The following is a 13,442-nucleotide window of genomic DNA, read 5'->3' as shown; positions in this document are numbered from 1 at the left end:
TTTGATTCCTATATTAACCATTTAGTGATGTCCACGTGTACAGTCATCTTTTCGGTTGTTCAAAAAATGTGTTTGCAAGAAATGAATTATTGGCTTCACAGAATTCAGTAAGTCTTTCTCCTGCTTAATTTCTGTCTCCTAAGCCCCATTTCCCCACAATTCCTAATTCTTCTCTGTTCCCTACTTTCGCATTCCAGTCCCCCATGATTATCAGCACATCTTGTTTTGGTGTGTGATCAATTTCCTCCTGTACTTCTGCGTAAAATCTCTCCAATTCCTCTTCTTCTGCATTTGCTGTTGGTGCATAGACTTGGATGATGGTTATGTTAATAGGTTTCCCATTTAATCTCATTGATATCACTCGCTCAGACCTTGCACTGTAGCTCCTAATTTCTTTTGCTACATCACTTCTCACTATTAAAGCAACCCTGTTTCTTCTTAATTTCTCATTTCCTGCATAAAATATTTTGTAGTTGTCTGATTGAAAATGTCCCATTCCCATCCATTTTAATTCACTCACGCCAAGTATTGGAATGTTGATACGTTCCATTTCTTGCTTGACAATTTCTAACTTTCCCTGGTTCATGCTTCTCACATTCCATGTTCCTATTGTGTGCGTCATACAACTCCAGACTCTCCTTTTGCCTCTGTGCGCATTGCCCTCTGGGCTTCCTTTTGGCTTTGACCCAGCTGCGTCATTAGTCACAGTGCTACTCATACTTGTCCTTTGTTCTTCCCCAGTAGCTTAGTGAGTGCCTTCTGACCTGGGGGTCTCATCTTCCAGCACTATCTTGTGTTGCATTTTGGATACTCTGTTCATAGGGTTTTCGTGGTAAGAGGTATTCAGAGGTGGTTTACCATTGCCTTCCTCTGAGTTTGGATGCATCTTAGTCTGGTGTCTCAGCTTTGACCATTCCGCCTTGGGTGCCCCTGCTAGGAGTTTAGCCTGTTGGTCTAGACTCCTAATGGCATTGCTCTCAGCTTCTTCTCTCAACCCCCCTGACCACATTAAGGTGTGCATCCTAAAAGGGGGCTTAGCTAGCTATGAGATCCTATACTAAAAATTCAAACACCACCACTGAACTAGGGGCTACTTCAATCGTCAAAATTCCTACATGGAAATATAATTTATTGTTTTCAAAAGGTGTCTGTGCCATATGCTCCATTGGCACACACGACAATCATGTTGATTTCATGGTATTTCCTAACATACTGGAAATGTCAGAATTGAAGTAAATTAGAGAAAAAGTAGAATGATATACATTTTGTAGTACTTAGGCAATCTTAATTAACAAGAAGGCTTCTAAGAGAAAGTGCATACCAAGAACATAAAGGCTTCTTTTTCAAAATGAGTTGTTTCCCACACTCCTTTCTCGGTTTCGGTGTGCTTCTCCCCACACCCTTCTCTACCCAAATGCTGAAGTGCATTTACAAACCTTACTTGGATTATCAGCAGCAAGCTCTTCTTAAACAAAGACTCAGTCACACTATGGCAACTAGACTTTTCCTTAGAGGCCGCACAACTACAATCATTAACAGGTACAACCCAAACAATTAAACTGTATAACTGATACTCCCATGGGCAGAGCAAGGTCATTTTCCTGGGAACAAATTGATAAGCTTTGGTATGTGCTGCTGCTCTTTTTCATGTTTGGATAATGAGGCTGAAGAAATGGCATCAGGATATTCACATATAAAATGTAATGTCAATACACAGTGACGGTCATGCTGTGTGGCTCCTCTGCACACTTGGCAACAAGCTCTGTAGGTGGAAATGAAAGATTAACATGAATACTACTGTGAAAACCTTCCCTGTTGACCCCAATTGATATGTCATACCAGAACCAAGACTTTGCAGAGCCTTGCACAAGCTGATGTTACAGTTGTCTGAAAGGCACTGCAAAACCAGCAGTCTTCGAATCCTGCTTTATTGATGATGCACCAACTGTGAAGATGTCTTGGATCCTGCCCAAAACATGAAGCAGGTGCACTTATTTACAAGTAAGGAAGTGATACTTTATTAAAGCAGATTAACATTAGAGACTCAGAGTTATGGAGAGCCAGATACCGTGAAGGAGCTCGTGCAAGGCACAGGGTTAGGAGGAGTACGACTGGTCAAGGTGCAAGGACCAGAGTTCTCTAGGTCAGATCAGTAGTAAGAAGTCCAAGGCTGCACGAAGTTTGCTCATCTACCTATGAAGCTTTTAATCAGAGGCTTAGATGCCTAGCTACTCACCAGAATCCCTGCTCCTGTGGGAAGTTCCTAGCCCGAAGGTGGACACTATATCTAGAGGGATGCATCTGTTTTCTCTTGTTGTGCTGCCTCTCCATGGGAGACAATGCCAGGCTTGCCTCCACCTCTGAATCCTCCTGACCTGTCTTATCAGGCCACACCCCATTGCCCTCCCCCACGTCCCCCAGCAGGAAAGTGGCCTCTGCAGACTCTAACAGATCCCTCTCCTGCACTGGCAAAAGAGAGGATGCTTCTGGGACTCCTGCTTCAACAGTGGAGCCAGGAGTGTTCGGAGGAAGGGGGGCTGCTCTGTCAACTGGGCTGTGCTCCATTGTCTCATCTCTCTCCTGCTTGCATTCATGATCTTCTTTCTGCAGTGCTTGCTGCTCCTGGTTTGAATCAAGAGTACTCAGAGGGAATCATGACAGCAAAGAACTTTCATACAGAACAATCATAGGCCTGAATATTGGACTACAGATACATGTGAATACATAGGCTTGGATCTTAAGAGAGGTTAACTTAAGGAAGTACATGGAAGGGAACCTTCCCATCTCTTCTTCACTGCTACAGCCTCCTGCCCCCCAAGCGTCACCAGAAGACTGGGGAGGGAGCTCCCTGAATAATGTGGGGTAAAGAGTTGGGTTTGGGTTTGCTAGTGGAGGAGACAATTGCAATTTTTTTTTTAAAATGGCTGGATTTCTGTCCAATTTTGAGTGACTTCTCTTTCCCAAGCAGCCTCATGTGTGTGTTCCTTCCATGAACTTCCTTAAGTTACCTCTTACTTAAGGATCCAAGCCATAGAGTTCAGAAAACATTTAAAATTCTATAAGGGGTCACCAGCAGTGTCGTGTTGGCCCCAATCATACTGTAAGCACTTCTTTTAACTGTGTAGAAGTAAATTATTATCTTAATTTCACAGTTTTAAAGAATATATTGAACCCTTTTAATATGTTTGGAAGCGCAAGACAGCAGTTCTGTGCACACTTCAGGGTCAACCCCATTAATTGTAGTAAGTCTTAGTAAGCATGTATCAGACCAGGCTGTAAGTAATTATGTAATGCGATACAACCATTACTTGATGAAAGATTACTTGATGAAACATTAAAACTTTATTTTTCTCTTTCATGCTTATATCATTCAGATTTTGTTTTGGTCATACAGTGGGCAAAACCAAGAATTGCTTCTTTTGTTTTCTTCCAGTTTTATGTGCTGAAAGAGTGGGCCAGATGACTAAAACATACAATGACATTGATGCTGTTACACGTCTTCTTGAAGAGGTAAGTATCCCATGTTAACATGGAATAATAAAAGTAACATGTGCCTTGGAAAAGGTTTATCACCTTCAGAAATTACTACTTTCAGCCTTAGTGAAGTGATTAGAATAGTGTACACAATCCACCCAAAATTGGGTTAAATGAGGCCCCTTCACAAATTGTATTTACACACGTAGGAAGCAGCAGAACTGTGTCTCTGTTCCATCACCTTCATCACCACCTTGCTAGCCCACACCCCCAATGCCATGAACTGGGTGTTGGTGTGAAGGTGGGTATGACCCCTTCACACTGGCACCTAATGTGCAGTTGCAGGAGAGTCTTGCCAGCATGCAGGGAGTGTGGGTAGCAGGAGCAATCCTACTTCCTTACATGTTCAGTAAATGTGTGTATGTGGGGTGTGTGTTATCACCTCTAAAGTCAAAACTAAATTCTTTCAAAAGCAATCAAGTAGAATTTTAGTTGCATCAAGCGTGTGCCACTTATTTCACTGACATCTAATTCTGACAAATTTTTGCTACATTGTGTCCTTTGTGTTCATACATAGTCAAAGCATGTGTAATCCACTAATGCCAGTTTATAAATAGCTACATTTTTTGAGTACTTATGCAAATTATAGGATATAAAGGCTTTATTTGTTGTGAATTTGTCCTTTTAATGACCGATATAGAACCAAATCCAGCCAAAGTTAGTTGTGACGTAGTCCCATGAAAAGAAGTGGGATTTAGGCTTTTCGAGGAGACTCACTCAAAACTCATTTGGTGCCCTGGGCTCGTTCGAACAAAGAGCAGGATATAAATTTAATTAATTAATTAATTAATCTGGATTTGAGGCTTTTAAAAAAAGTCAATAACAGATGAGGATCACCAGCCAGTCACTGTATTTTAGGGGGAAATCTTCCATTTATGCCATCAGAATCTGCTCCTGCTGTAGTCTAAGCAAAACTGTTCAGCTATTGTCTCTTGCAAAGAATATTGTTGCGCGCCACCCCAGTCTTTGAGTAGTGAGAGATCTCCAGGGGTCCCTGCACTTACCCAGGTTTTGGTTTCCTTGGAAAGAAGGTTAGCAGAGACTATGGTGTCTTTATGAAATATGGTTTTTATTTACACACATTCCAACTTGAGCTTAAGATGGAGGGGTTCAAAGCATCAGCAGTCCAATAGATCTTGCTTTTCCATTAAAGTTACAGGAGACATTCTAAAGGCACGATGCAGGGAGCCCGTCTCTCTGCATGTCTCCAGTTCCCAGCCTTTTCTCAGACTCTACTAAAAACAGAAGCTTCTCTTTTGGCCCCAGGAGGGGGGGAGGCTCTCCTGAAGAGTTTCAGTAAGGAAAGGATCTCCCTGGCCAATTTACCAGTTAATGGGCACTTAACAGAACCATTAGCCCACCTGGCCACTTTATTAGACTAACAAAAAAGACTCATCTGACCAGCAGACCAGGTTTCTCTGCTGCAGAGCCCACCTCCAGGTGCAGGATTCCCAATCAGAGCCTGGAAGGGGACTCATAGAAATCATCTATGTCAGCCCCCAAACCCATAACAATATCAAGTACTACCAATGGTTCCCCTGTGTAGTCATATAAAATTTGTGATTGTGGTACTCTGATCTCAGGTAAATTTACTTGGAAAGCTATCTCAAAACTTGCAAGAAAGTGTACTAAAGATTATGAAAATTCTCATAGTTTTAAACATGCTAACTTGGAGTGAACTGTAATGAAATAATGGAGACTGGAAAGTAAATCACTCTAGGGTTGTGGTTAAAATGGAGAACTATAAAGCTGATTGAGTGGCATTTTTTGAATTACTATTAATGTAGTTTATGCCAAGACTCAGATGCTCTTGGAGGTCGCTGATTCATAGGGTCGCCATAAGTCGTAATCGACTTGAAGGCACATAACAACAACAAATACCAAGACTACCTTGCTTTTCATGCCCAGATTACCTTGCTTTTTGACATGCAAACATTCCCTAAAGCGGCTTAACTCCCATCTTTAAGTCCAAGGTGAAGGAACAGTGGCAAGAGCTGTAGGAAGGCCAGACCAACAACAATGTTGACTACTTACAATATTGGCTCTCCAACATTGGAGGCATTCAAGAGGCAGCTGGACAACTGTCTGTCACATATGCTTTAACTTGGATTCCTGCATTGAGCAGGGGGCTGGACTCAATGGTCTTACAAGTCCCTTCCAGCTCTACTATTCTATGATTCTACTTTACATTATACAGCCATGACAGTGGCTGTATGCTATAGCCAGCGTGGATTTTTCGCATTCCACAATGTTAAATTTAAAATACCCCACATGCCATTCTGATGCTTCCCATAAGCTCATTTCAAAACAAAACCTTACAAAACTTATAGTCTGAACTCAGAAACACTTGCTTAACAGCACTCTAAGTTTTCATGGCAATGCACAGAACACCCAGAGAGAATCAGTAGTTCAAAGTGTAAAACAAGAGAGAAAAAACACAGACCCCTGTTGGACTTTTTTCTGTCAGTGGTCTCATAATTTGTTGAAATAAATTAAAAAGCAGCCATGTTCATAGAGTACCTGTAATCCTATTACTGACCTTGCCCCATACTCTGACCTTCATCTTCTGCAGTTTAAAAGTTAAAAACATGCATGGCTGATATTAATTAATATAAAGTATTTAACATTGAAGTCTATTATAGCATCAGGCAACTTCAGTAAGAACCAACTGTCAGTGTTCCAAAAGCCAGACTCATAGCTGTTTGGCTTGGCTAATCAGGGGGCCACGCCCATGCCAGACATTTATTCTACTTTAAACTGCCATGACTTCCCCCAAGGAATCCTGGGAAGTGTTGTTTGTGAAGGGTGCTGAGAGTTGTTAAGAGACTTCTATTCCCCTGGCAGAGCTCCAGTGCCCAGAGTGGTTTAACAGTCAGCCCCTCTTCTGGGGATTGTAGCTCTGAGAAGGGAATAGGGCATCTCCCAGCAACTCTCAGCACCCTTCACTAACTACACTTCCCAGGATTCTTTGGGAGAAGCCCAAACTGCCTAAAGTGAAATAAAGGTCTGCTGTGGATGTGGCCAGGGACAGCTTTGGTTTAAATTTGGGTGGGAGACTACATGTGCCTGCTATAGAATAAAAAGGTGGGGAATAAAAAGGTGGGGTAACCCTGAAAAGCAATTATAGTGTTTACAATGTTTTCCTTTTGGAAAGGAAAGAGGCTCTGCCTCTGCCCAGTGCCTGCCCATCCAATCTCCTCTCTCCCTCCCCACCCTCTTCCTCCCCTTCTCTCCCCCTTCCTCCTCCGTGCCCCTCCCCCAGGTCAGTTTCACCGATTGTAAACATGATTGTAGAGGAGTAAATCCCATTGAATAAAAAAAGCATGTAAACGATCAAACCTGCTCTCCTCCTATCCCCTCCCTTTTGACCCTTCCCTCCCCCTTCCTTTCCCCCTTCCAGTATCCTCCCCCCTTCCCCCCTCTGCTCTCCCCTCCCCTCCCCCTCCTCCTCCATGGTCAGTTTTACCTATCCTAAGCATGATTGCACAGGAGTAAATCCCATTGAATTCAATAAGCATGCAAATGATCAGACCTGCCTTTTCCTTCCCATCTCTCCTTCCCCCCTCTTCCCTTCCTTGCAGTTTAAGAATGCACCTATAGCCGACAAATCAATCTTTAAAAAGCAGGGAAATTGAACAGCTATGTTGAATGCACAAGGGGAGCAGGAGACCTGACCTCCGCTCTGAGATACAAATGCTGTATACTCTGAGATACTGCCCTACAAATTTGTAAAAATGCAAACACAATTCGGGTTGGTCTTTCACAGTCTAATCTAATTCCTGTGTAGCTTGGAAGAATTTTGTAATATGTGCCTCTGAGCATATGGTGAGTGGTAGCAACACCTGCAATCAGCCCAAATAACAGAAACAAGACATGTGCTGTGCTGATCTTGTTTTAGCAGGGAGGAAGCAACAATATGAAGACAGTTGATATAGTTCAGATTGTCACTTTAAATTTGTTGGATTTACTCTGCAATTTTAGTGAAGTATTTTCTTTTGCTTCTGTTTCTGTGAATATGTGAAGTACAGCAACACTTTGCAAAATTTACACTAAAACAACCTCCAAAAACAATTGTGGAATAAAGGCACTGACTATTCTGCAGAATAGTCTCTTAAGGATACATGAGGTGTGTCTCAGTTTGCACAAGATAAAACAGAGGGAGGTAAGATATATTCTAGCAAATTTCTAGGTGTGCTCTGTTTTTAATTGTCCATGCCCACCTTTCCTTGAGTGCTTTAAGCATAGCAGACGAAACACATGCATCTTGGGCAGGCCAAGTTTGTTTTTTCCAACAACTAGATTCATTGCTTAAGTAGCAACATACTATAATTAGTCTCACTTCAGATGAGATTCGACTGTTAATGCACCCAAAATAGAAATAGAACAAAACCTCCAGTTTGAAACACAAAAGGCTGCCTTCACCATCATATGGCTTTGACCAATAAAAAGGCTTTGAAGTTAATGAAAATTAATTTGACACAGATTTCTAGGATAAATAATGAGAGAAATATAATTTTCTAGGTTATATTCTCTGCAGAAACAGTAGTAACACAGGAAAGAACCAAAGTAAGAACAACAGCATAAATACAAAAATGTAATTCTCCATCTTTGGAGATGCATGTTTTGAGCCTGCTATGTTTAAACCACCCTACTTAAGGAAAGGTGGGCATGGTCAATAAAATCATAGAGCACACCTAGAATTTTGCTAGAATATATTTCTTCTCCCACTGTTTTATCTTGTGCAAACTGAGACACTCCTCATGTCCATTGGAGACTATTCTGCAGAATAGTCACTGCCATTATTCCACAATTGTTTTTGAAGTTCAGAGTGTTGCAAAGTGTTGCTGTACTTCACATATTCACAGAAACAGAAGCAAAAGAAAATAATTTACTATAGGAAACTTCATTAAAATTGCAAAGTAAATCAAACATATTTAAAGTGACTATCTGAACTATATCAACTGTCTTAATATTGTTGCTTCCTCCCTGCCAAAACAAGATTAGCTTGTTTAATATTGTCTTGTTTCTATTCTTTGGGCTGATTGCAGGTGTTGCCACCATTCACCATATGCTCAGAGGCACATGTTACCAAATTCTTCCAAGTTACACAGGAAGTGGATTGGACTGTGAAAGACCAACCCAAATTGTGTTTGTACTTTTACAAATTTGTAGGGCAGTACAATATCTCAGAGAGAAGGTCAGGTCTCCTGGTCCTCTGGTGCATTCATTATAGCTGCCCAATTTCCCTGCTTTTTAAAGTTTGATGGAAATATCTGTTGGTTGTAGGTACATTCTTAAACCGCAAGGGTTTTTTTGCCTATTAGTGTATATAAGGCAACAATAACAGATATATGGCTTCCTGTATGTTAAATATACACTTGAAGAGCCTCCACATACACACACACACAATGCCGAAATGCTGTATGTTTTGCCATGATCCATCCAGTTCATTCCTTTTCCTTGGCATGTAACATTTTCTTCTCACTTGCATCTAGCCGCTGTGTCCTATGAGCTATGAACTGGAAGCCACTAGTTGTAGTCCTACAGGATTTAACTGGATAGACTTTACTAACTATCTCTTAGCCTCAGTCCTATGCCTATGATCCTCGGATGATACCAGCCTATTTCACAGGGTGCTTGTAAACATTACTGAGACAATGTAAGTGATACACTGAGCACATAGGAAGAATGCTGTTTAAATACTAAAATTCTTATTAGGGCAGTATCTTTATTCGACCAGCTAAAATGTCACAAAGTAGTGTCAATCTTGTCTTCTCTAGAACTCTCAAACAATATTCCCTATATTTTAATTTTTCTTAAGGGCCAGCATAGCTAGCTTAATTTTTTTATATATAAATACCTAACATTAGTAGAAACCATAAAATAGTAATTTCCTAAAGTTACCTGTAAAGTGCTAAGCAATATGTATGCTACTTATACTGGCAAGCTTGCTGACAGTTTTCAAATAAAGGAGTAAGGATTGGATTTCGTTAACTTTCTCACACTTGAACTTAGGGCTTTGCTTTTATATGCATACTTAATACCGTACACATCAGGTTTCCCAAATTATGTGGGTGTCTCCTGTGCAGTACAAAGAAAAGAAAATAAGCACAAGTTATTGGTTGCTTTGTTTCAACACGCAGACTTTCTCGTCTTACCTAGAACATAGATTTAACCTTCTTGTGCTTTCAGAAGGTAATTATTTTCTAAATGAGCCAATAATTGAGACCGTTTGTTTTTACTTTTTACAGAAAGAGCGGGATTTAGAATTAGCTGCTCGGATTGGCCAGTCATTGTTAAAGAAAAATAAATCTCTGACTGAGAGAAATGAACTCCTTGAAGAACAAGTAGAGCATATCAGGGAAGAGGTAAGAACATTCAAATATGACTAATACTGACATGTTTCCAGTTCAGAAAACTCTTTCCCCCAACAGTACCTGAAGCCAAACTTGTTTGGCTTTATTTGCCCTCATGTCTTGCCATTTCCTTGTTGTTGGTTCAGTGTCACCATGTGGGTTCAGACTGAGGCAACAGATCCCTGAGCTTCTTGGTCTTGTAGCAGTATTTCACCTATTCTTCTTGCTTGTGGCTTATTGAGATCCTTCTCTCACCCAGCAGTGCTGCCACTTCCCACAGTTTGCACAGACTCCTTCCCTGTTTCTCTCTTTCCCCACCACACCCCCATACCTCTCAAGGTGTGTCCTGGCACCTTACAGATATTGACTGTTGCTCATCCATCACTCCCTATCTATCAACTCTTTGCTCATTCTCTTACTACTACTGTAATTCCTGCCATGTTTCCTTGTAGTATCAGGCCTTTCCTCCTTCATTATCTGCATGTCCTTCTGAATAGTAAAAGCAAGTATACCAAAATATAGCTAGGAAGCAAATTCCTATTGGTGAGCAGCTGTTGGTCAAAATTCTTTGTGGTAATTCCAACACTGGCCTAGTCTTTATCTGTCTTTCACATCCTAATTTGCAGTTTTTATCAGTATTATCAAGATGGATCTATGTTGGCCACATGCTTTGTTGAACTAAGTCTCGCCTAATGTTTAGTTGTACTTTTTCTATCTCTAGAACCACTGTGGTGTAGTGGTTAAGGTGTTGGACTATGACCTGGGAGACCAGGGTTCGAATCCTCACGTAGCCATGAAGCTCACTGGGTGACCTTGGGCCAGTCACTGCCTCTCAGCCTCATGAAAACCCTATTCATAGTGTTGCCATAAGTCGGAATTTACATTTTTAAAGCATTGTTTGGACTGTCTTTACAATCATATTTGCTGTTAACTTACAGCCACTCCGAAGCCTCCTTTAGGATTTTTTAAAGAAATTCCTCTCTTTAACACCTAGTATTTCTTTATAGATCAAATATTCCATCATACAGTCTAATTAAGAACAGATTTTTCATAATCACATTTTCTTTGTTCTTGTTTAGTAAAATCCAATATTCTTGCTTTGTGTAGCTCAGTAGTATCTCATATCCCCATGTTATCAGCTGGATTGCTTCTCATAAAGAAGTTTCAATAGTTTAGAATGAAGGTTCATTTATGTCCTTTGATCTCTGGGGAGCTGCAAAATAATTGTGTGTGTGCGCATGCGTGTGTGTGTGTGCGAGAACAGTAAAGAAATGAATTAGTTTTTAAAAAAGGTCTTCCCTTCCTGGATGCTGTCTGCTCCCCACTGCCATTGCAGATGACACCTCCTCTTTGCTCCAAACAATAGGGGAGGACTTTTGCTGAAGTGGCAGAGTGTATTCCAGGTGCATCGAGGGCAGCCGTCTGCCTATAAAACACATGGCAGATGCCAAAGGAGGCTAAGAGTGGAGCTACCAGGAAGAAGAGGGGATTACTATCACCAGCTACCAGCTCCTCGCGTTGCCACTGCTGACAACACCCTTGCTCAGAATGAGAGGAGAGGGCTTTTCGTGAAGCAAAAAGAAGCAAGGCTGCAATGAAAGGCTGTTGTCCCCCTTCCTTCCTGGCAGCCAGCCTGACTGCCTTTCTTGGCTCCTGATTCACTGTCACTTCCTTAAAAAAAAAAAAATCTTATTTGCGAGGCTGCCCAGATCTCACCTTCAGCCCAGACAGAGCCAAGAAGCGGTGAGGAAGCACAGGACTGGCTCATTCTCCATTTCTGAGGCTAAATGTGTGTGCAGCGTCCCTCCTCTCTCCCACCTACAATGCGACCCCCATCTCTCCAAGAAGCTGCAGCCATTGAGGGCTCCCCCCTCCCATGTCCCCGAATACATGCATGCAGGTGTGTGTGTGTGCGTGCACTGATCTGTCTTCTGCTTGCTTTCATTCCCCAAGTGCACGCTAACCAAGTCATCAGTTTTCCATAGGAAGTGGGCCATCACTGTGGGAAATAGTTCCACCTATCGTGCGAAGGCAAGAATGTTTTTGAAGTCAAGACTAGGGACGTCATGCCCCTCCCACTCTCCAGTTCATTCTTGCCTTCGTACGAACAAGATTGGAATTTCACGTAGCATTTAGCTAAGTCTCGTATTTGTTTGTCTATTTCTCTTTAAAGCCTTTTTTCCGTTTTTGTGTCTAGCCTACTGAGGATCCCCTCAGAGACCGCGGCTGCGGCTCTCTTCCCCCTTTTCCTCAGAGCTATTTAATTTCTTTTATTTCCTTGACTGGGGGCTCCCTCTGAGACCGCGGCTGCGGCTCTCTTTGTTTTGACAGTTTCAAGCCCCCTCCCCCCCCCGGCTCTGTCGTATCCGTAGCCAGGGAGCTCCCTCAGTGACCGCGGCTGCGGTTCTCTTTTTTGATCGCTTTTGATCGCTTGTGAGGGAAGGGGAATCCCCCTCCCTCCCCCCCCCTGATCGTTGCCGCGGCTGCGGCTGATCCGATCTCAGCGGGAGCTTGCAGCTGCGGCTCCCGCCGTTACTCCTTTACCTCAGATCGCCCTCGCTACGTGGCTTAAATCCCACTGCGAAGGGCTTTACAGACCGCGATGGCGGCTCTCTCTGCGGCGGCTGCCGTTTTTTCCTCTACTTGCTTCTTCCAGAGTTTTTCCAGAGCCGCTACTGCGGCTTTCGGCGAGTCCGTGCTGGGCAGCCCTTCCCCCAGTTCGCTTCCGACGGCTGCCATTGCTCCTTCTCCCTCAGCCCCTTTTTGATCGTTTTTTCCCGCCCGTTTTTCAGGGCGCCATTTTTTGAAATTCAAAATTCCCGCCTTTTTTGTTACCATTTATTAAGCATCGGATACCTCCCCTGCAGGCTATCTATCTGTATGTTTGTGTATATGTGCTGCTGATAGACTTACACAAGGCTGATTTACACACATTTTTACTGTGGCTGTAATCCTTGTGGCTGAATTATATTATCAAGGCTGGAGCTCCAATCCTAGTGGGCTGGATTGTATTATCAAGGCTGGAGCTTTAATCCTACTGGCTGGATTACATTATCAAGGCTGGAGCTTTAATCCTAGTGGCTGGATTACATTATCAAGGCTGGAGCTTTAATATCAGTGGCTGACTTGTACTAAATCTGATTTACATTGTATATCCTGCCCCCTCTGGGGCCGTGAACAAGCCAAAAACCCAGCCTACAGCACTAATCTGAGTGTGCCAACTCTAAAACAGCCTATATTATATTAACGCTGATACCTCAGTGCATTCTGCCCCCTCTGTGGCAGTGCATTTCGCCATCTGCCAGTGTATCCTACCCCCTCCGTGGTAGTACGCTGTGCCAGTTCGGGTCTTTACATCCTGCCTCCTCCGTGGCAGTGTACTGCACCCAGGTTTATATAAGATGGCAGAACAGCCAGGCATGTCACCATCAACACACATGGTGCCAGATCAGCCAGACATGCCACAATCAGCCAAGCCACAACATCCTAACACGTCTAAGACCAGACATGCCAAAGCACTGGCTAAGACAAAACATCTTTCCAGCCATAGTA

General features: G+C 42.6%; 1 protein-coding gene across 7 annotated transcripts in view; it reads left to right on the top strand.

Annotated features, from left to right (window-relative positions):
- Positions 1-13,442, top strand: part of TRAK1 (trafficking kinesin protein 1) — a 131,441-nt gene that overhangs the window by 58,355 nt on the left and 59,644 nt on the right. For all 7 annotated transcript variants that reach the window (XM_061587547.1, XM_061587546.1, XM_061587550.1 and 4 more), the window contains 2 exons: positions 3,434-3,510; positions 9,786-9,902. In XM_061587547.1, coding sequence (XP_061443531.1) covers positions 3,434-3,510; positions 9,786-9,902 — 194 coding nt within the window. The remainder of the gene's footprint in view (positions 1-3,433; positions 3,511-9,785; positions 9,903-13,442) is intronic.

This window comes from Rhineura floridana, chromosome 10, assembly GCF_030035675.1.
Source record: "Rhineura floridana isolate rRhiFlo1 chromosome 10, rRhiFlo1.hap2, whole genome shotgun sequence".
NCBI classification, from domain to species: Eukaryota; Metazoa; Chordata; class Lepidosauria; order Squamata; family Rhineuridae; genus Rhineura; species Rhineura floridana.
Note: the sequence above shows the minus strand (reverse complement) of the source record. Positions and strands in the feature narration are given on the sequence as shown.